Genomic DNA, 21432 nt, shown 5'->3' with positions numbered 1-21432 from the left:
GTGGGGGTAGGTCTCAGGAGACCTGCTTGGAGACTGAGGCCTCCCTGAACCCAGCCGGACAGATGTGTAGCCCCTAGGGCAGCCCAGACAGACAGGATGGAAAACACCAGTGTGCTGGAGCCCCGGATCTGGCAGAAGGGAAAACTGCGTGTGCACACACACACACACACACACACACATACACACACACAGGAGTTTGGCCGGAAAAGTTTCCAGTAGAAGGAAAAGCCTCCTTGGCCACAGGTTTCCTCCCGGTATCCCGGGAGGAACCCTCCTGGGGTCACACCAGAGGTAGCCACTGGGCAGCTCACACCAATCGCAGCAAAACTTCAGTCCCTACAATTCCCCCAAACTTCCCCCCTCCACTCTCTCCCTCTTTCTTTTGTTCCCCACTGCATTGCCAACCAGGCAGCTCCCAGCTTCCCACACCGGACTGTCCTCCCCCGAACCCTCAAGCAGCCGGCGCCTCCCTCCGGGCCCCGGGCCGCCCGCGCCCGGCCCTGGTGCCCCGGGGACCAGCCGGCGGAGTCGGGGGCACCTACCCGCCTTGCAGGGATCTTTGTAGTTGAGGGGCTCTGCGTCGTCCTCCTCCCCCAGGTCATAGGTGTAATCGGCCAAGTCGAGCTGCCGGCCGGGGCGCGCGAGCAGCAGCAGCCAGAGCAGCAGCGGCAGCGGCGGGCGGGCCACGCCGGGCATGCTGGCGGGCGCGGCGGCGGCGGCGGCGGCGGCGGCAGCGGCGGCGGCGGGTCGCACCCGGACGCGGGAGCGGGCGAGAGGGGAAGCGGAGGACTGGCGGCGAGGGGAGGGCGCTCCCGGCCGCCCGCTCTCCCCCCGAGCTCTCCCTACCTCTTCCCCTTCCCTCTGCTCGCCCTCCCTCCTTCCTGTCTCCCGCCCCCTCTCCGGCCCGGCTTCTCCGCTCTCCCTTCCCTTCTTTCCGTCTCTTTCCTTCTCTCCCTCCCTCCCTCTCCCCCTCTTTAGGGAAATGAGCTCGCTGGAGGGCGGGTTTTCGCCCGGAGCTCGGCCCCCCTCGGGGCCGGGACGGCGATCGGCCGGGCCGGGACGCACGCCAGCCGGAGGCGGGGAGGGCACGGAGCCGGCAGGCCTGGAGGGGGCTCGGGCGGCGCGGGGCGCGAGGCGGCGGGGCCGGGGAGGGGGCGCCGGTCCCCGGGGTGTCCGGCCCGAGCCCCCTCCTGGGCCTCCGGACACGCCGTCGGGTCGATCGTGCAGCCTCCGCCCCGCTCTAGCCCCCCTTGTCTCGGATTGCGTTTCCCCGCCTGCGGCTCTCGCTGTCTCCGGTTCTCGGACCCTCGCTCTCGCCCATCTCAGTCCCTGTCCCTCTAGTTCGGTCCTTCGGTCTCTCGCCGTCTCCGTCTCGCTCCCTCCCTCGGGAGACGCCACTGGAGGGCGCCTGGAGCCCGCGGATTGCTCCCCAGTCTCCTCACCCTGGGATCGGGGGAGAACGGGAATGCTGGCTTGGCGCCCCCAAGGCTCTAGCCTTCCCCTGGCCGGCCCCCACCAAGAGCCGGGCTGTGAGAGGACAGACGAGGTACACCCTTCGTTTTGCAATCAGGATGCTTTAATCTTTGGTGGTAGGAGCCCCCTTGGGCCCTAGGAGCTGCTTCTCCTCTGCCCACCTCCTCCCACAGTCCCATTTCTGCAGGACCAGTCCCAGTGGTGTCGACAGGATCTGCTTCCTGCCAGTCTGCACAAGACCCTTTGCTCCTGGATCTCCGCTGTCCCCCTGGGGCTTCCTGAGGCCCTGGGAAGCGAAGAAACACTGTTTATTATGTGAGGGAGAAGGACTGGAGGGGATGTTTGTGAAACCCTCCCTCCCTGGAGCTCTGTAGGTGACCCCATCTTGTTGGGTCCCCCAGTGCCTGGTCAGCTGACATGAAGAGGTGGCCCAAACCGTCCCGGGCTGCGTCTGTTCCCGTGCCCTGGAGGTCACACCTGCTCACCTGACCAGTCCTAGGTGTAGTACAGGGGCACGTCGCCACACAGGGTGCTCACGGTCCTGCCCAGGAAGGCCAGGTCCCCAGAGAATGCTGAGCCGGCGTCATGGCCCTGCTCCTGGCCCAGCTTCGAGGAAGGCACTTGGGGCTTGGCCTGGAAAGAGCATCTGGTTTGGAGCCTGGGAACTGAGTTTCTGTCTCACCTGTGGTCCTTATCGTGGGACCTCAGGTGTGCCAGGCAGTCTCTCTGTGTAAAGAAGGTGTTGTGCTAGAATCAGAGCCCCCAGGGGGTATGTGGGCTCAGCTAAGCCAGCAGCTTGGCTGCAGGGTGGGGATGGGGAACTTGGCTAGGAAAGGTTCAGTGCAGGGGAATCCAGGGAGGACATTCACCTGGCAGTCCACGAGGAGCAGCGTTTTACAGGTGACAAAATCATCATCTAAAATGCTCCTGCCAGCAGCCCTGGGAAAAGCCAACCCACTCCCTCTTACCCATACACCCACCTGGAAGTTCTGCAATTTTCTGGTGAGAGCCTCGAGACTTGGGATGTTCTGCGGAGCCATCTTCATGATGTAGCAGCAGGTTCCGGGGGCTGGCTTGTAGGCAATCAGGAGCTGGGCATGGGGACATACAAGAGGGTCAGTTAGTAAGGTGCTGCCTAGCTCACTCCCAACTCTAGGCCATCCCCCTCTAGGTTGGGCACTGGAAGGAGTCATACTGGAATCTGGGGCTTAGCAAAAGCGCTGGGGGTGGGGAGAGATGAACCTGTAGGAAGGCCAAACCTGAAGAGGTCTAGCACAGAATTATCACTGGTTCCCTAGCCTTGGGGTCAAGAGGTCCGAGCATACCCACCCGCTGGTAGTCATAAACCACAGTGCCAGTGGAGCCAATGGAGAAAGTGGCAGTGGTTCCCACACGCTCACTCAGGGCCAGGCGTTGCTGTGCTTCTGGGCCTGCGATGCTCATCTCTAGAACCTAGAGGAGGGCATCGTGCTGCCTGGCATTCCTCTTTCCCCACTCATCCCAGCAGCTCATACCCACCCTCAGTTCCCTTTGTGCTGTGCTATGCTCAGTCACTTCAGTCATGTCCAACTCTTTGAGACCCAATGGACTGTAACCCTCCAGGCTCCTCTGTCTATGGGATTCTCCAGGCAAGATTACTGGAGTGGGTTGCCATGCCCTCCTCCAGGGGATCTTCCCGACCCGTAAGAGATGGAACCTGCATCTCTTATGTCTCCTGCATTGGCAGGCGGGTTCTTTACCACTAGCACACCTGGGAAGCCCCAGTGTTCTTTACTCAAATGCAATTCTTTCTTTCCTGGGAGCTCAGAGAGGCCCAGGGAAACCAGGCACTGGAGGAAACAGATTGTTTAACTGTGGGGTGGGGGCTGGTGAAAAAGCCCAGGCTAAGTTTGCCACCCTGTTTCCCTCTGTCCTTCCCTGAGGTGTCACTTGCCTCCTCGCCTCATTCCCCGTGGGCAATTTGCTCTCTGCCCACCCCATCCCAGGGCCTCTATCTGACCTGCCCTGTATCCACTGCCCACCCCATCCCAAGCCTACTCACCATCTCTGTATGTTTCTGGCTCATGTGAAGGCCCATGAGCAGGGCCCCTACGATCACCACGACAACAAGGACCACAACCACGACCACGATGAGAAGGCGTTTGATGTTCACGGGACAGCAAGGGATGAGGAGCCGGCCCCCAGGGACTGCTGTGTAGTCCTGACATGTGGGGCAGGCGGGGAGACAGGTATGAGGTCATGAAGATGCCCCTTCTCCCTGCACAACTGAGACACCCTCCCACTCTCTCCCAGGACTGAACAACCAATGCCATGGACGTGTAGAAGAGGGCTGAGCCGGTTAGAGGCTTCCTGGAGGAGGGGGCCTGGATTCCAACAAACTCATAGATGCTTAGAAGTGAGGTCTAGCTTGAACAGATCCAAGAGAGCCTGTTTCACCAGTCTCACTTCCTGCTGTTTCCTGCACACCTCTGACATCCCAGCCACACCCATACCCTCCAGTTCCCCTCCAAATCCATGCTTTTAGGCGTATGATCCCTTCTTCCAGCAATGCCTTCCTCCTTCTCCACCTGGTGAGCTCCAGCTTGTTCCTCTGGAGCCAGCTCAAATGTTAGTTTTTCTGCAAAGCTTCCTGTGACTTCCTGCATAGTGGCTCCTTTCCCGTGCTCTCTACAGTCTTTTCCACGGACCCCTTTGATGGCTCGCAGCCCCTTGTATGGGAATTAGTGGCTGCTGAGTCTGCCACTCCGAGTCTCTGTCATAGTGGTTGGTGTCCCTGTCTTAATTTAGCACAGTCCTAGGTTAGTTGAGTGAATGAATTTGGGTGAGGAAACAGGCCCAGAGAGGTTGGAGGAGGTAGAGCCCATCGTACACAGATACACTCTTGCACATGTACACACACACACATACATGTACACACGATCAGACTCACCGGCGGGCTCTCCATCAAGACCTCTTTGCTGCCCACATCCATCTTGCTGTAGACACCTTCCCTCCTCATCTCTGAGTACGACGAGGGTCTTATATGTGCCAGCATGGACACAGGACAGAGGTAAAAGACCCAGTCCCTGTCTGCCAACCAAGCCCTCAGCTTTGAAGCCTGTTTGTTCCTGGCCCTTCAGAGCCAAGGGCCGGATAAGCCAGCTGCAAGAGCGCCTAAGGGCCCTTGGCCCTGGCGCGTGAGTCCTGTTGGCCCCAGGGAAAGCAAAGCTGGGTGAGCTGAGCAACCTTGCCCTTGAGAAATCTACACCTCTCACCGTGGGTGTCTTCCTGGCGTGCCTACCATTCTTGCTGGCACCTGCCCCTGCCATCTTACGGCTTTTCCTGTTCTTCTGCCAGGCTGAACCTCTTCAGCAACCAAGGGCCAGACTCAATGGGTCTAGCACACTTCCCAACAGATTTGCCCCCAGACTTGCCTCGAAATTGCCCCTGGAGCCTAAGCTCCAGGAAGGGGAAATCTTGTGGACCCACAGGGACAGTACCAAAGGCACGAGGTGCTTTGGCATCAGTGCAGGGTTTCATAAATGGTTCATAAATTTCCTGGGAGTGTCAGATTTTCAATTCAAGTATACCTGCTTTGCCTACTCCCACACATCTTGTACCTAACCTCAGACATGCCCCTGGTCATTCTTTCCCAAATTCTGAAAACTGTCCCTTCTAGTTATACATTCTTACTAACATGCAGTTTTTCTTTCTTTGTATGGGCTTGTTTGTAAGCTGAAGGGTTTTTCTTTTTAACTTGGTTTTACCTTTTTTGCATTTATTTTTAAGTTGTATTTATTTGTTTACTTTTGCTGTGCTGGTTCTTCATTGCTGCTTGTAGGCTTTCTCTAGTTGCAGCCAGCAGGGGCTACTCTCTAGTTGCAGTGCATAGGCTTCTGTTGTAGAGACGTCTTGTGTTGCGTAGCACTGCCTCTAGAGTGAGTTCTCAGTAATTGTGGCACACCAGCTTAGCTGTCCCAGGGCAGGTGGGATCTTCCCGGACCAGGGATTGAATCTGTGTTCCCTGCATTGGCAGGCAGATTCCCCACCAGGGAAGTCCCTGCAATTATTTTATGCTGAATTTATTTTCCAGACCATACATTTTTGCTTCTTCAGTTTCTTCTGGGAAAGCTTTCTCTTCTGCGCAAGTTCCTGTGCAAGTTTAGGAATAACTGGCTCTTTTCCCAGTCAGGATCATCTCTGTGTGGCAGGGGGAGTCCCACAGGGGTTAATCCGACTGTGAGCTCTGCAAAGTTCTGTGCGGCATCTTGGGGGTTTATTGACCACAGAATCCACATTGAAACCCTTCAGTTCAGCATTACTGTCTGCATTTTTAAGCACGTGCAGCAAAACTCAGCATTCTTTTTGGGTCGCCAACCCTATGTTTAGCCCCGCTGTTTGGCTTGGGCACATCAACCAGCTCCACAGTTGGAACAAGGGCACAGCACACATTGCTTCTCTAAAGTGACATCCTTCAAATACTTGGTGGCTTTAGGAATATACATACCCTTGATAGCCTGTGCCGTTTCATGAATGTTCCTAAAGTGAACACGAAGATTTGAACTTCTGGATTTGCATGTTTCTGTGGGTTTTCTGCATCAAGGGAGCAAACCATTTTCAGAGATCAAGCTGGAGGGTTTGTTTTTTTTTTTTTTTGGCTGCACTGGGCACTTGAGACCTTCTATCATAATTGTGGCATCAGGATCTATCTCCTTGATCAAGGATTGGACCTGGGCCCCCTGTATTGGGAGTGTGGAGTCTCAGCCACTGGACCACCAGGGAAGTCCCAAGCTAGAGGCTTTTGATAGCAGTTCCTCACCTGACAGTTATGCCCAGACAGCCTTGCACAGGGCTGGTGGTGGTGTCTGATGGGGGTCCCCATCTCCTTGTCCTTGAATCAGCCCACTTGCTTAGTGCTGCCTCACGCCCTACCCTCTCAACACTCTTCTTTTTATATCCTCTGTTCCTGCATTTGCCCTGAGGATGCTCTTACCCAGATCTGAACCGCTTCTGGATCTTCTTCTTCTCCTCTCTACCCCTTTCCTGTCTCTTTCCCCAAAGTCGTCTCTGTTGCTTTGTAGCAATAAACCACGTCAATTAATGACTGCCTCCTTTCTCTCCAGCTCCCTCTATTTGCTGGGCCAAGTGGTCTCTACATTGCCTTCACCTCTGAACTTTAACTCGAGTGTAAGTCAGAGCCCCACACCTCACTCCTCTCTTGGCCTCACCCCATTCTTCTTGTACTTGAACTCCAACACTTCACCCCAATTCCTGTCCCTTGCTGGGCACCCCCTCCCACCTTGGCCCTGCCCTTCAGTCACGAGCTGGCCCCCAGCTCTCCAGCCCTGGCAGGTTCCCTTGTCTCCACAAGGACCCCCTCTCCAGCTGGAGAGCCTTTAGCCTCCAGGTTACACAACGGCATGGCATCTGAGCTGAGAGTCCCAGAAGAGAAGCTCCGGAAAGGAGAGACAGAAGTGTTTGTTCCCACCACCCTCCTCACCTCCAACTGCTGCTTTAAATATTTGCCTAAGCCTCTAGCAGCAAGTGTCCTAGGAGGAGGGAAAGAAAGGGATGGGAGTCCAGGAAGAAGGAGGGAGGAGAAACATCCTTCTGGGGATTGTATGCAGCCTCAGCTGCTGCAGGTGCCAGATGCAGGAGACAGCCTGCCTGCCGTGCCCACCCCTGCTGGCCCCAGGGCCCCCACTCCCACCCCGGTTGTCCTGGCAACACTGGGATTGATTGGCTGACTCGCACGTACTGGACCTGAGCCAGATGGGCAGTGGGCCAGCGGGAGAACCAAGGAGAATGGCAAGCATCTTGGGGGTCCCTGTGGGCATCCTGGGGGTAGGTGGGGCATGATCCAGCTGTGGGGCTTGTTCTGGTTCTGAGCAGGCGCTGTGCCTGGAGCTTGCCAGCATCTCTGGCTGCTGGGGAAAGTCTCCCCTGCCGGCTGTCGTTAGGCTGTGGTTCTTACAACTTTGTTTTTATCCCTTTCTTTATTAATTCATTTTTGCCTTTTTGGAAGTTGGGGAAGGAAGGGTGTTCTCAAGTTTCATAAGGGAAATTTACATGCTGGCACTGACATGGAAGGTCTTGGGATTCTTTTCTTCCTTCCAGAAAGGGTCAAGGGACCTTCAGCTGAGCATGCAGGTTGTCACCTCACCTCCCCCCACACTATCCCAGCCCTCCGCTATAGGCTTTTCACTTTTTGGCCTTTATTTAGGCCATTTCTCCTTGCTGGGAAGCGTACCTTCAATGCCTCTTTACCTCTCTGAATACCACCCACCCTAAAAGACCAGGCAAGAGCCAGTGGCACCCCCTCTGTGCTCCCACCCTAACCCACAGCACCCCTTCCCTCCTGCACGTTCACCTGCCACTTAGCAGGCACCGCTGTCCCCTTCAGCTCTGTGGGTGTTTTGTGTTGCCCTTCTTCCCAACCAGGCTGCCAGCCCTTGGGACCAGCCCTGAGACCATGCCTTCCTGAGGCTTCACACAGGGCCAGGCACATGCATGCAGCCAACCTGTAACTCTACTCGGTGATAATGAGACTGTCACCAAACATGACAGGGCTCCTAATGAGGGGTCAGTAGTTTATTCCCTCAGTATGTAGAAGACACAGTGCTTCACTGATAAGCTCAGCTCTGGGACCATGGATAAGTCATTCTGCCTTTCTTGGCTTTAGTGCATTCATCTGTGGGCTTCCCAGGTGGTAAACAACCCACCTGCCAACGCCAGAGACATAAGAGATGCAGGTCCGATCCCCGGGTCACGAAGATCCTCTGGAGGAGGGCATGGTAATCCATTCCAGTATTCTTGCCTGGAGAATCCCATGGACAGAGAAGCCCGGCGGGCTACAGTCCATGGGGTCGCAAAGAGTCGGACACGACTGAAGTAACTTCGCATGCACCCACGTGTTCATCTGTGAAAGGGAACTAATACAGCCTATCTTGCTCCTCTTTCCAAGTTGTTGTAAGGATCCAATGACATCACGATGTGCAAGTTCAGTCGTCATGATTATCATCATGGACTTCACCCCCCAGGGCACCTCTTCTCACTGGCTAAGAATAGGACCCAGACTGCCCTGTTCTGTCTGTATCTGAGTTAAAGCTCTCTGAGAACCATGGGTGATGGAGAAGCCCATGGTAGCCACTCCTGTGTGTGCCTTCTCTTTTTCCTCCTTCTGGCCCCTCAGCTGCAGGGGAGGGACAGGATTCACTCTGCCCTTTGTGTTCTGGGCACAGCCGTGCCAGGGACGGGTGGGGACAGTTGTCCAGCTGCCCAGGCCACCCTCCCCACCCCCACTGCTTGTCTTCCCACAAACTGGCATGGGGAGGGCGGCACGGGCAGCTGGACGGGCAGTAGCAAGTGAGCATCCAAGGGCAGGGGCATCCCTGGCTGGGAGAACATGGACTTAACGCTCACACCAGAGAATCCCTGTCTGGCAGAGGCTAGGGACAGCTGGGGAAGCATCTTCTATCCAGTGATCTTGGCTTTCTGGACTGATGGAAAGAGCACTGAACTGGGAGCCCATCCACCTAACTGTACCTGTGAGCTCTCAGACAATCATCCTCCCCCCACACACACACTCCTGGGAAATAACATAGTAGAGAGCAGCAGTTCTCAAACTTCTTGGTTTCAGGAACCCTTAACACTTAAAAAGTAGTGAAAACCCTAAAGTGCTTTTGTTTATGTGTCTTACAGCTATCGATACTTACCATATTGATATTTACTAAGAAATTTTAAAAACTGAATTAATTTAGTTAAAATAACCCTGCATATTCATTGGAAGCACTGATGCTAAATTTGAATCTCCAATACTTTGGCCACCTGTTGCAAAGAGCTGACTCATTGGAAAAGACCTGGGATGCTGGGGAAATTTGGGGGCAGGAGGAGAAGGGGACGACAGAGGATGAGATGGTTGGATGGCATTATTGACTCAATGGACATGAGTTTGAGCAAACTCAGGCAGATATCTAGTGAAGAACAGGGAAGTCTGGCGTGCTGCACTTCTTGGGGTTGCAAAGAGTCAGACACGACTTAGCGACTGAATACCAATGTTTTGTAGCACATGTAACATAAATTATGTAATGAAATTAACTACTTTACAAAACAAAAAATTATGGAGCAGGACATCATTGTTTTACATTTTTGCAGATTTCTTTAATTTCATAGAAGATATGTCTTGTAACCTCTGGAAAATTCCAGGGTACTTCTGTAAGAGTGTGAAAATGAAAAGGGCAAATAATGCCTTAACATGATTAGGAAAATTGTTTTGACCTCAAAGACTCCCTGGAAGGTCCTCAGAGCCCTGGGCTCCCTGGACCAGACTTTGAAAATCCCATGTGTAGAACGGTTGTTGGCTCTGGAGTCAGGTCGTGTGTTCTCTGTCACTCATCGTGTCTGACTGTGACCCCATGGACTGTAGCTTGCCAGGTGCCTCTGTCCTTGGGATTCTCCAGACAAGAATACTGGAGTCTATCGCTTCTCCAGGGGATTTTCCAAGCCCAGGTAGCAAACCAGAGTCTCCTGCCTTGCAGGTGGATTCTTTACCAGCTGAGCTACCAGGGAGCCCAGGGAGTCAGGCAGAGTGCGTTTTAAACCCTTGCTCTGTCCCTTTCTTTTTTGGGTACTACAGGTCTCACTTTCCTTATCTGCAAAAGGTGTTTAATAACAAAGACCTCAAAAGGTTGAGGCGATAAGTACACAGAGTACACAGCAGCTAGTAGATGTGATAAGGCTGGCTGCTTTCCTCTGCACTGGGGCTTTAGTTTCCTCCTTTGTTAAACCAAGGGCTGGACTGGAAATGCCCAAGGCCGTTCCCAGTACCCTCGACCACAGACTGTGCCTCATGAGGAATGTTCTGGATTTCCACACATTCCCATTCCAACTCCAGTGATATTTCCCCTTTAGGTTCGCACAGACACAAAGGCACATTCTGTTGACTAGCCTTCGGAGATGTGAACAAATACACGCACGTCACTTATGACACATGGCATGCCACGAACTCTGCTCACAGGCCGCTGAGGGCCAAGATAGAAGCACAGAGGCACATAGATTCAAAGCGTAGCAATGCCTGCCCCGGGGAAATATATGTCCGTGCAGAGACAAGTGTGCACGCGTGAAGGTTGCACAAGGAGATTTTGCGCGCGCGCGCACGCACACACACACACACACCCCCTCGCGCCCAGCCGCTTTGGGTGCCAGGCCGGTGAGCAGATGGCCCCGGAGACCGCCTGCAGGGCGCGCAGCGGCCGACCGGGGCGCAACCACTCCTTTCTGTGGCTACTCCCCTCCCCACACCGGGGACTCCCCCGCTCCGCCCTGCGCGCCCCCGCCGCCCGCCGCAGTCCGCGTCCTCCCAACCTGTCAGCCCTCGGCTCGGCCCCCGGATCCGCGCATCTCTGCATCTCTCCGAGTGCTCGGCTCGCGGGAGCGAGCAGGGGCGGGGACGGCCGCCGGCGCCCGAGGGCCGGAGGAGTAGCTCTGCAGAGGACAGCCAGGGGGACCCTAGCTGTCACAGCGGCTGCTCGGGAGCGCCCGCACGGGGTGGCCGGGAGCGGTGGGGCGGGGGCCGCGAGCTCGCAGGCAGCATGGCGGGGCTGCAGGCCAGGCGGGTCTCAGGGCTCCGGCTCCTGGCGCTGTCTACCCTGGGCCTCTGCCTAATGCTGCAAGTCGGCGCCAAGAGACCCCCCAAGACGCCCCCCTGTCCCCCGAGTTGCTCCTGCACTAGGGACACTGCCTTCTGCGTGGACTCTAAGGCAGTGCCCAGGAACCTGCCCTCCGAGGTCATCTCTCTGTGAGTGCTCTGGACTGGGGTGTGGTTGGGTGGGGGGCGGGAAAGAAGAAGGCAAAAACCCTGCTCTGGGGAGAACCCTTGCTCCCTCTCTACAGAGTGTGAGGACCAGGAGGGCTCCAGCCTGGCTGGGAGTTCTGCAGTCATGCTGGGGAAAGCAGCCATGGCTGGAAAAGCGAGTGTTTATGGCCAAGAATGAATCATCATCACCATCAGCATTAATGAGACCTACTGTGTGCGGGAGGGAGGGGGTTGTTTACATGAGCATGGGGGAGGGAGGGGGTTGTTTACATGAGCATGGGGGCCCCTGCCTGTGATGTCATACCAAGGACAGAAGGCCTCTTGGAGGGGGAAGGTGGCAGCAGGGGGAAGGGTGGAAGGGAGATACACCCCTACCGTGCCCTGGCCCTGGTGGACGCCTGCCACTGGTCTCGCCAGCACTCTGCTCGGGGCCAGCCAGCCTATCACTTGCAGCAAGCAGCCTAAGGGACTAGATAGGCTGTGTGGTTGGTCCCTGAGGGCAAGATGCTAATCCACCACCCCATCCCAGTGCTCCATCCCTCAACAGCACCCAGCACACTGTGGGTGTTTGGATGATGAAGCAGGTATGGGTAATGGAATCTTCTTTTGGCCTTGGTGCTCAGGGAGTCAGTAGTGGAGGATGATAATGAGCTTGTGAGAAGGGAAAGATAGCCTCAGGTTGAGGGGGAGGGGGGTGGAGCCAGGTGACATGAGGAGTTTCCAAGGCGAGTGTATACAGAAGACATTGCCCTGTCCACTTCATGCCATCCCAGCACAGTCCTGTATTCTCCCCTTGGTTACTGACCCTCAGATGTCCCCTGCAGGACGCTGGTGAATGCTGCCTTCTCCGAAATCCAGGATGGAGCGTTTTCCCACCTTCCACTGCTGCAGTTCCTGTATGGACAGGGCCTCGCTGAAGGGCAGGGTCGGAAGGGGAAGGGAAGACTAGGGGGAGGGGAGAGGAGAGTGATCCTAAGTTGCCTGTGGAGGTCAAGGTGCACGTGTCCCTTACTCTCGCTCCAATGGGAAAGCCACAAATAGTGAAGCAGTGCAGAGTCCAGAGGGGCGCAGAGAGCAGCAGTTTGGGGAAGGAAGGTCCAGGTTGCACGCAAAAGCAAAGAACGAGGATATTTGGGGCCCAGTTAGGAATGGACTTGTGTCCTCTGGAGACCCCAAAGAACTGGGTGTGATAGTTCGGGCTGGAGCCAGAGGGTGGACAGTGCAGGTGAGAGAGGTCACCTTAGAGACAAGTGACCCCAAGGATCAGGATTTGAAGAGAGAGCCTGGAGCTGAAAGGGAGGGAAGACAGGAGGGTCTGGAATTCCAAAGGGAGCTATTTATGCTTGAAGCCCCAGTCACAAGAAAAGATAAACGTGGTTATCCTCAAAGTTGCCATCGGTCTGAGACGAACTGGAGTGAGCTGGGTGAGGGTGGGAGGCAGAGCTGTGGGGAAGGACCCAACTTGGCAGGAGAGATATACCCTAGGAGCAAATGGGGGCCCTGGGAGCTTCTGGGACCAGAGCAGATTCCCGCCTGGACTTGCCACCCAGGCTGCTCCAGGACCCTCCGCTAGGGTCCCCAGGGTGGGAGGCATGGCTTGGGGGTGAGGCAACTGGCTGGGAGCTGGCACAGCAGGAGTGCCCTTGGAAACGCTAATCCGCCTTTGTCTCTGCAGGTTACTCAATTCCAACAAGTTTACACTGATTGGAGACAATGCCTTCACAGGACTGTCACACCTGCAGTACCTGTGCGTGGGAAGGAAAGGGGAATTGGGAGGAGGGCTGAGAACAGAGATGGAGAGGGGAGGGCTGGGGGTGAGGTGGGAAGAGAGCCCTTGAATCCTCTGACTGCAGGGCCCGAGCAGAAGGTCGTTTCATCCATCCCTCTGCGTAAACCATCCCACCTGAATGCCTGTCACCACAGGCTTCATGTCCAGATTCAGAATGAAAGCCTGCGTTAGGGTCATGGGATGGAATCTAGAAGGGCCATAGGGAAGCAGCTGGGGTTGGGGGAAGTGGTCTGGGATGCTGAATGGCAGCTGAAATAAGTTCTTGTTTTCTCCAGCTTCATTGAGAACAATGACATCTGGGCATTATCCAAGTTTACCTTCCGAGGACTCAAGTCTTTGACACACCTGTGAGTACATCACGCTCATACACTGGCCCAAAGCCCCCTGTCTCCTGTGGCCTTTGGCCTTGGGCATGACCTTCAGGTAGGTGACCCAGAGGTCTCTCTTTCAGCTCACTGGCCAACAATAACCTGCAGACACTGCCTAGAGACATCTTTCGGCCCCTGGACATCCTGAGTGACTTGTAAGGCCTGAGTCCTACTTTTTGTTGACAATGGCACAAAGGGGCGTGGCCCTGGAGGGAGCAGTGTGGGAGCCAGAATTGGAAGACCATAAGGTCTTGACAGGCTGGGAGGGTTTAGGTTTGGGCGGGGGAGAAGGCTAGGTTGATTTATACAGAGATTGGTAGCCTTTCAAGTTGAGGTTCTTCAAGGCATTTGTGGACCCTCTTAAAATGCATGCAAGACATTATGTGTATATTTTTTCCAATTTGGTAAGTATTTTATTTTTTAATCTATTTTTAAATGGAGGATAATTTCTTTAAAACGTTGTGTTGGTTTCTGCTGTACAGCAATGCAAATCAGCTCTGTGCATGCCAAGTTGCTTCAGTCGTGTCTGACTCTTTGCCACCCTATGAATTGTAGCCCACCATGCTCCTCTGTCCATAGGATTCTCCGGGCAAGAATGCTGGAGTGGGTTGCCATGCCCTCCTCCAGTGTATCTTCCCCACCCAGGGATCAAACCCTCATCTCTTACGTCTTCTGCATAGGCAGAGGGGTTTTTTACCACTAGCGCCCCCTGGGAAACCAATCAGTATACGTATGTCTTCTCCATCTTGGGACTTCCCTGGTGGCTCAGACGGTAAAGTGTCTGCCTGCAATGTGGGAGACCAGGGTTCGATTCCTGGGTTGGGAAGATCCCCTGGAGAAGGAAATGGCAATCCACTCCAGCACTCTTGCCTGGAAAATCCCATGGACGAAAGAGCCTGATAGGCTACAGTCCATGGGGTTGCAAAGAGTCGGACACGACTGAGCAACCTCACTTCACTTCACCTCTCCATCTTGAGCCTCCCTCCTACGATGTACTTTTTGAATACGTGCTTTTAGAACATATGTTTGATTTGAATCTGGTTTAAGTCCAGTAGCATAGCCACAGTCATTGATCAGTATTTCTACAAGAAAGCAAAAGCCCCAGACTGAGGAAGGTTTGGAGGAACGAGGATGAAACAGATAGATGTGGAAGTCTTACACAGGAAAAGGCACCTGGCCAAGGAGGCAAGTAGGGGCTGAAACTCAGCCTGTACTCTCCTGGTCAAGCACGTGTCTGCAGGGCTGAGCCCACCCTGTGGGGGACCATTCTCTGACCGGCACAAAGATGCCACGTGAGCAACCTGCAGCAGCCTTGCCAACATCTACTGAAAACCTAGAGGGCCTGGGTGGGCAGAGCAGCTGAGAGCCTGCCCCTCTCTGTGCCTCCTCCATCACCCTCACGATCCAGGGACCTGCGGGGCAACTCGCTCAATTGCGACTGCAAGGTGAAGTGGCTGGTGGAGTGGCTGGCACACACCAACACCACGGTGGCGCCCATCTACTGCGCCAGCCCACCCCGTTTCCAAGAGCACAAGGTGCAGGATCTACCGCTGCGTGAGTTCGACTGCATCACCACAGGTAGGAGATGCCCCACCTTGGCCATCAGGCTGGGTCTCCCCTGGAATGCTCCCTGTGCCCTGCCTTGCCAGTCGAGTAGCCCTAACCCTTCTCCCTAACCTAACCCTAACCCCTAATCCCTCATCCCTGCAGATTTCGTGTTGTACCAGACGCTGTCCTTCCCAGCAGTGTCAGCCGAGCCCTTCCTCTACTCCAGCGATCTCTATCTGGCTCTGGCCCAGCCAGGAGCCAGCGCTTGCACCATCCTCAAGTGGGACTACGTTGAAAGGCAGCTTCGAGACTATGATAGAATCCCAGGTATCTAGGCCTGGCCTGGCAGTGGTGGCCCTGAGGGTGGGGTGGGCTCTGTTGTTTCTCTTCCTTGAGTTCCTACAGGTAGAAGGATAGATGAGACATGGTCTCTGTCCACAAGAGGAACTTTTCTAGTTTTTGGCGAGGGGGGAGGTTGATACATACACAGATAACATCCATGTAATACATAGGTGCCAGGAGGAAGATATGACCACAATGCTCTGGGGGCCAAAGGAGAGGCCTACCCTGGGCAATCAGGAAAGGTTTCCTGATAGAGGGGATGCCTAAGCTGAATCATATATATATATATATATATATATTTACTTATTTATTTATATTTAAATTTTGGCTGTGCTGGGTCTTCGTTGCTGCATGGGCTTCTCATTGCAGCGGCTTCTCTTACTGTGGAGCACAGACTCTAGAGCACGCAGACTTCAGCAGGTGTGGCCCGGATGGGGTCAGCACGGGTAGGCTCAGTAGTTGCGGCTCCCAGGCTCTAGAGCACAGTCTTAATAGCTGTGGTGCAGTGGGTTAGTTGCTCCAAAGCCTGTGGGATCTTCCTGGATTAAAGATAGAACCTGTGTCTCCTGCATTGGCAGGTGATTCTTTACCACTGAGCCTTTGTACACAATAAACTGACATGATGGTTATTCAGTTGGTCAATATCTAGCAACACCTATTTTGTGCTCAGTGTAAGCTTATATTGGAACTCTGGAGTCAAAGGCAAGGGGAGGGTGATGGTGAGATGGATTCTTAGCTGTGAGACAATTAGAAAGCATTGAGCACACGATGGACATTCAGCAGGGAGAGAATGCTGTAGCAGAGAGCCTTATTCGGAGGGCCCAACCCTCTTTTCTGAGGGTGTGGCGTGGGGGGCCCCTAACACCACTCCCCTCCACCCGCAGCCCCCTCTGCAGTGCACTGCAAGCCAATGGTGGTGGACAGCCAGCTGTATGTGGTGGTGGCCCAGCTGTTTGGGGGCTCTTACATTTACCACTGGGACCCCAACACCACGCGCTTCACCAAGCTGCAGGACATTGACCCTCAGCGTGTGCGCAAGCCCAACGACCTTGAGGCCTTCCGCATCGACGGCGACTGGTACTTCGCTGTGGCCGACAGCTCCAAGGCGGGTGCCACCAGCCTCTACCGCTGGCATCAGAACGGCTTCTACTCCCACCAGGCCCTGCACCCCTGGCACCGTGACACCGACCTGGAATTCGTGGATGGTGAGGGAAAGCCACGTCTGATCGTGTCCAGCAGTTCGCAGGCTCCCGTCATCTATCAGTGGAGTCGCACCCAGAAGCAGTTTGTGGCTCAGGGTGAGGTGACCCAGGTGCCTGATGCCCAGGCAGTGAAACACTTCCGTGCAGGCCGCGATAGCTACCTGTGCCTCAGCCGTTACATTGGTGACTCCAAGATCCTGCGCTGGGAGGGTGCCCGCTTCTCCGAGGTGCAGGCCCTGCCCTCCCGGGGCTCGCTGGCCCTGCAACCCTTCCTGGTGGGCGGCCGCCGCTACCTGGCACTAGGCAGCGACTTCTCCTTCACGCAGATCTACCAGTGGGATGAGGGACGGCAGAAGTTTGTGCGGTTCCAAGAGCTGGCAGTGCAGGCCCCCCGGGCTTTCTGCTACATGCCAGCTGGGGATGCCCAGCTGCTCCTGGCGCCCAGCTTCAAGGGACAGACTCTGGTGTACCGACATGTGGTGGTGGACCTCAGTGCCTAGGGGACTTTGGGGGCCTCGGGGTTCCTCGGGCAACACTGGAGGCTGGGTGGGAGCCTCCAGGTGAGCCACATATGCGCTTGTGGGAAGACACACACAGCCCATCCATGACACGTGCTCTCACGTGTACACACCCCATTGAGCACGGGCCGCACCATGAACTATAGCCCAGGGATGCCCCTTCATCTTCACTGGAATCAGCATGAAGACTTGTGTGCGCACCTGGCAACCCAGCGCCCAGTGCCCTCCCACGTATGGACGCCTGTTGACCCCGCCCGCAGTCGCCCTCGCTCTGCTGCCTTCCACGTGCTCTGGCCTGGGGAGGGGTCCTGGGAGGGAGGGAGGGAGGCTGAACTGCTCCCTCCTGCTCTTTGGCTTATCCTTCGGACCCTCTGGTCTTTCCTGTTGGTGCTCCAGTTGTCTGTTTACCTGCTCATGCTCCGCATTGCAGCCCGTGGCCACATCCTTCCTGCTGCCGGGCACACTCTCCCACGCCACGCGCCCTCCGCAGGCACATGTGGACTTGGACACCCTTCTTCAGTGACATGCACACACATCTGTCTACACGCCCATCTCTGTGTGCACATGTACAGCTTCAGTGCTGCCTGAAGGGGGTCTCCTCTGTGACCTTGCCTCTCTTCCTGGAGGGGCTCATAGTACCGGTCCTCCTCCACTCACCCCCTGGTGTGCCCACCCCATGGCTGATAATGATGGGAATGGTGGTACCAGCCTCTGGGTACCAGCCGGACTTCCTGGGGGGCAAAACCCCTCCGCCTGAAGCAATAACAACAACAGCTGACCCTGACTTCTTCCCAGCGCTGTCTCTGTTCCCACTGGAGTTTCCTTCTCTCACCCTGAATCTGGTTCACTGGGGGACAGGAGACCACCCAGGTAAAGGCCTTCTGCTTTTCTTTCCTGTAGCTGCCCCTGCCTCTGACCACCCTCTGGGTTCAGCCCTACCTTTGGGACATGGACCCTGTGCTGTATGGGCTCCTTTGAGTGTGTCCAAGGGCTGGCCAAGCACCTGAGGTATCTGGGCAGGTGCCAGGAGTGGAGAGCACCCTGGGGTCCCTGGCACCCCTCTGAACCACAGAGACACACCCCAAAAGCACTGCCTTTCAGTGCAAGCTGAGTCTTGGAGTGGGGAGAGAGGGAAGGAGGGTCCAGAGGAAGCGGCTCCTGACAGCCAAGCTTCTGCTGCCCTCTGCTGTACACCGGGAATAGAAGGCTCTGAGATGCAGAACTGGTGGGGGAGGCACAGGGTGGGGAGGCTCTTCCCTGTGCCTAGATGGTGTGAGGGCCCCCAGGTAGCAAGATGCCCAGAGGCACTTGGGGGCAATGATCTGATTCACTTGTTTCAAATAAAAATCCCACCCCACTGATGGCTCTTAGGTATCAATGATGATGATCTGCAGCTCCTATTTCCTTAAGAACAAAGCTGTGTTTTCTGTCCCTGATGCTTAGAGGGGGCCAGCATCAGATGTCAGACCCCCTTCCTCCCTGCTCCCCTCCCTCTAAGGAAGGAGTAAGCATCCCAGGGTCAGCTGGTGCTGGGGTCAGGAGTTCACGCTGATGACACTCAGCTGCTGGGCCAGTATGACTAGTCTCGATCACCTGGGGCTGACTCACGACCAAGTGTTCCTTCCTGGAGATCACAGTCTTGGGGCCCATTGTCTGTCCCTCGGTCAGGTCAAGTCCAACCATTAGGGCTAAGGACCAGCTCAGTGGTTGGTCTCCTCTCCATCCCCCTCTGCTGGACAAACGTGCATCATGGCTGCCACCCTCAGACCTGGTGTGAGATTTCAAGCAAGTGGACTGATTTCCCCCAGCTGAGCGTCTCTTTCTGTAAAGTAGATAATAAAACCTACTTTGCCTGATCCTGATTGTGCCACTTACTAGCTGGGAGGTCTCAAGCATGTTCCTTCACCTATCTGAATCTCAGTTTCCTCATCTAAAAAATGTGGCTAACCATGCTACCTACCTGACAGGGTTAGTGTGAGATTTGAATGCATTAGATTTATAATATGTTGATGTATGTATGGAAACAGTGACATTTTATTTTCTTGGGCTCCAAAATCACTGTGGATGGTGACTCCAGCCATGAAATTAGAAGATGCTTGTTCCTTGGAAGGAAAGCTATGACAAACCGAGACAGCATATTAAAAAGCAGAGCCATCACTTTGCCAACAAAGGTCCATATAGTCAAAACGATGGTTTTTCCAGTAGTCTTGTACCGATGTGAGAGTTGGACCATAAAGAAAGTTAAGCAACAAAGAACTGATGCTTTTGAATTGTGGTGCTGGAGAAGACTCTAGAGAGTCCCTTGGGCAGCAAGGAGATCAAACCAGTCAATCCTAAAGGAAATCAACCCTGAATATTCATTGAAAGGACTGATGCTGAAGCTAAAGCTCCAATACTTTGGCCACCTGATGTGAAGAGCCAACTCATTGGAAAAGACCCTGATGCTGGGAAAGATCAAAGGCAAACGGAGAAGAGGGTGGCAGAGGATGAGATGGTTGGATTGCATGAGTGACTCAATGGATATGAGTTTGAGCAAACTCTGGGAGATGGTGAAGGACAGAGAAGCCTGGCATGCTGCAGTCTATGGGGCCGCAAAGAGTCAGACACAACTGAGCTACTGAACAACAACAATGTGTGTATGACACTTAGAATCGTGTGTCTGGCACAAAGCTAAGACTTTTTTGGTTGTAGGACTCTATGAGATACCCAAGTGTCTCACAGAAGACTGTTTAATGGCAGGGAGAAGGCTGATCTTTGAGGAGACCTGCTTTCTATGGATTAGGATTCTACCCATCTTCAGTCTCAGAGCCCCTGTTGTTGTTTAGTCACTAGGTCATGCCCGACTCTTTGTGACCCCATGGACTGCAGCACGCCAGGCTTCCCTGTCCTTCTCTATCTTCACAGAGCCCCTGTACCCTACATCTTACCGTTAGCCTCAGATGCCCACTTCTCACAACAGGGAACCTCATAGATGATATGTCTGGGTTTCCACCTTCTGAAACCACATTCACGTGCTCTTGGCTTAGCAGGTACCTCTCGGGTCCCCCAGCCACACTGTCCTGGGAATGCCTGTCCTACTTTTTCAAATGGGGTCTCATCCTGTGCCAGGGGAGAGGTTGCCAGGGAAAGTGGGTTGAGTCTTCTAGACATGTTGGCATTTTGTCACCCAGTAGAAAGATAAACCAGAGAAGGCAATGGCAACCCACTCTAGTACTCTTGCCTGAAAAATCCCATGGATGGAGGGGCCTGGTGGGCTGCAGTCCATGGGGTCGCTAGGAGTCGGACACGACTGAGCGACTTCACTTTCACTTTTCACTTTCATGCATTGGAGAAGGAAATGGCAACCCACTCCAGTGTTCTTGCCTGGAGAATCCCAGGGATGGGGGAGCCTGGTGGGCTGCCATCTATGGGGTCGCACAGAGTCGGACACGACTGAAGCGACTTAGCAGCAGCAGCAGTAGTAGCAGAAAGATAAACATCACTCTGACTGTCACTCCCCACCCCCCACCAGGGCACCTCCTGGGGATGAGAGACACTCCCCCTCCTGAATGACCAGCTTTTTGCACAAGGCAGGGCTGGAACCCACCATATGCCTGCATGGTCACCTGCCAAGGGCAGGTCATCTGTATGTCCAGAGAGCTGCTTAGCAACCTAGTGTAACCGGGTGACTGTGTCAACAGCTCAGGACCAAAGGGCGTGAGAGGCAGAGTCCACTCACTCTGCCAAAGCCCAGGAGGGTAACCCCCCTCAGCTGTCAGCCTTACACCCCTCCCTGCTGAGCTCTGCTTTCAGCCACAGACCTCTGGCATATTGTCTCTTACATTTTCCTAGCACAGTCATTGGGACCAAGAGTCTCCCTTTGAGAGATGGTCCCAGTTGGGTTGGCTTAGAGTGGGCATGGGGGAGCTCCTCTCCAGTGAATGGGGGTAAAGCGAGGCCTGTGATGCTGAGGTCAGGTGACTCTGGAAGGCATCGAGGGTAGGGGAGGAGAGGCAGATCTGCAGCAAGTACTGAAGGCTGCTGGAGGTTCACATGCACATAGTCAGCCCAGGCAGCTTTATTTCCAGAAGAATCAATGTCCTTTCCTTTTTGTGCACTTCCCCAACCTGCTCCTCCTGGCTGTCCAGAGGATCAATCACATCCTTCTACCCCAAGAAGACAAGGATATTTTTCACCTTTGTTACAATGTTGCATGGCGGTCAGGACCTTCTGGCCAGCACCTTAGCCCTGGATGGTTCTTGTTCCTCCAGTCTAGGTGGGAGCTCCAAACAATGTGAGCAGGTGGGGGCGGAGAGAAGGAGGCATCAGGGCCTTGGGGGTAGTTTCTCCTGTGGGCCAGTTTCACTGCAAGCTCTCCTACTCAACAGTACCAATAAAACTGATGATCATAATTATGACT

At 54.8% G+C, this 21432-nt stretch overlaps 3 protein-coding genes across 9 annotated transcripts in view; 1 reads left to right on the top strand and 2 right to left on the bottom strand.

Annotated features, from left to right (window-relative positions):
* BMP1 (bone morphogenetic protein 1) overlaps window positions 1-970 on the bottom strand; it is a 47595-nt gene extending 46625 nt beyond the window's left edge. Inside the window, exon 1 of one of the 2 annotated variants that reach the window (XM_061426924.1) lies at window positions 543-970. In XM_061426924.1, the coding sequence (XP_061282908.1) occupies window positions 543-696 (154 nt within the window). In that variant the 5' untranslated portion in view covers window positions 697-970. The remainder of the gene's footprint in view (window positions 1-542) is intronic. The other variant, XM_061426923.1, reaches the window with a different exon arrangement.
* A 584-nt stretch (window positions 971-1554) lies between these two features.
* On the bottom strand, window positions 1555-8356 carry SFTPC (surfactant protein C). 3 transcript variants are annotated; one of them, XM_061426958.1, is made up of 6 exons: window positions 8175-8356; window positions 3515-3673; window positions 2803-2925; window positions 2454-2564; window positions 1959-2106; window positions 1555-1759 (listed from the first exon to the last, which is right to left on the bottom strand). In XM_061426958.1, exons 1-5 carry the CDS (start codon window positions 8253-8255, stop codon window positions 1969-1971), a joined length of 612 nt encoding a protein of 203 aa, XP_061282942.1. In that variant the 5' UTR covers window positions 8256-8356; the 3' UTR covers window positions 1555-1759; window positions 1959-1968. The 3 variants fall into 3 exon arrangements, with proteins under 3 accessions (XP_061282942.1, XP_061282941.1, XP_061282943.1); XM_061426957.1 differs by lacking the exon at window positions 8175-8356 and adding an exon at window positions 4403-4567; XM_061426959.1 differs by lacking the exons at window positions 2803-2925; window positions 8175-8356 and adding an exon at window positions 4403-4508.
* A 2259-nt stretch (window positions 8357-10615) lies between these two features.
* Window positions 10616-18889, top strand: LGI3 (leucine rich repeat LGI family member 3). 4 transcript variants are annotated; one of them, XM_061426929.1, is made up of 9 exons: window positions 10892-11248; window positions 12091-12162; window positions 12942-13013; window positions 13331-13402; window positions 13507-13578; window positions 14832-15001; window positions 15134-15298; window positions 16198-16518; window positions 17430-18889. In XM_061426929.1, the coding sequence occupies exons 1-9, from the start codon at window positions 11043-11045 to the stop codon at window positions 18038-18040; spliced, it is 1761 nt and encodes a 586-aa protein (XP_061282913.1). In that variant the 5' UTR covers window positions 10892-11042; the 3' UTR covers window positions 18041-18889. The 4 variants fall into 4 exon arrangements, with proteins under 4 accessions (XP_061282915.1, XP_061282913.1, XP_061282917.1 ...); XM_061426933.1 differs by having other exon boundaries at window positions 16198-17264; window positions 17430-17517; XM_061426931.1 differs by having other exon boundaries at window positions 10616-11248; window positions 16198-18889.
* The last annotated feature ends 2543 nt before the right edge of the window (window positions 18890-21432 follow it).

This window comes from Bos javanicus, chromosome 8 (genome assembly GCF_032452875.1).
Source record: "Bos javanicus breed banteng chromosome 8, ARS-OSU_banteng_1.0, whole genome shotgun sequence".
Classification (NCBI taxonomy): domain Eukaryota; kingdom Metazoa; phylum Chordata; class Mammalia; order Artiodactyla; family Bovidae; genus Bos; species Bos javanicus.
The sequence above is the reverse complement of the archived record's forward strand: the minus strand, read 5'-3'. Positions and strand labels throughout refer to the sequence as shown.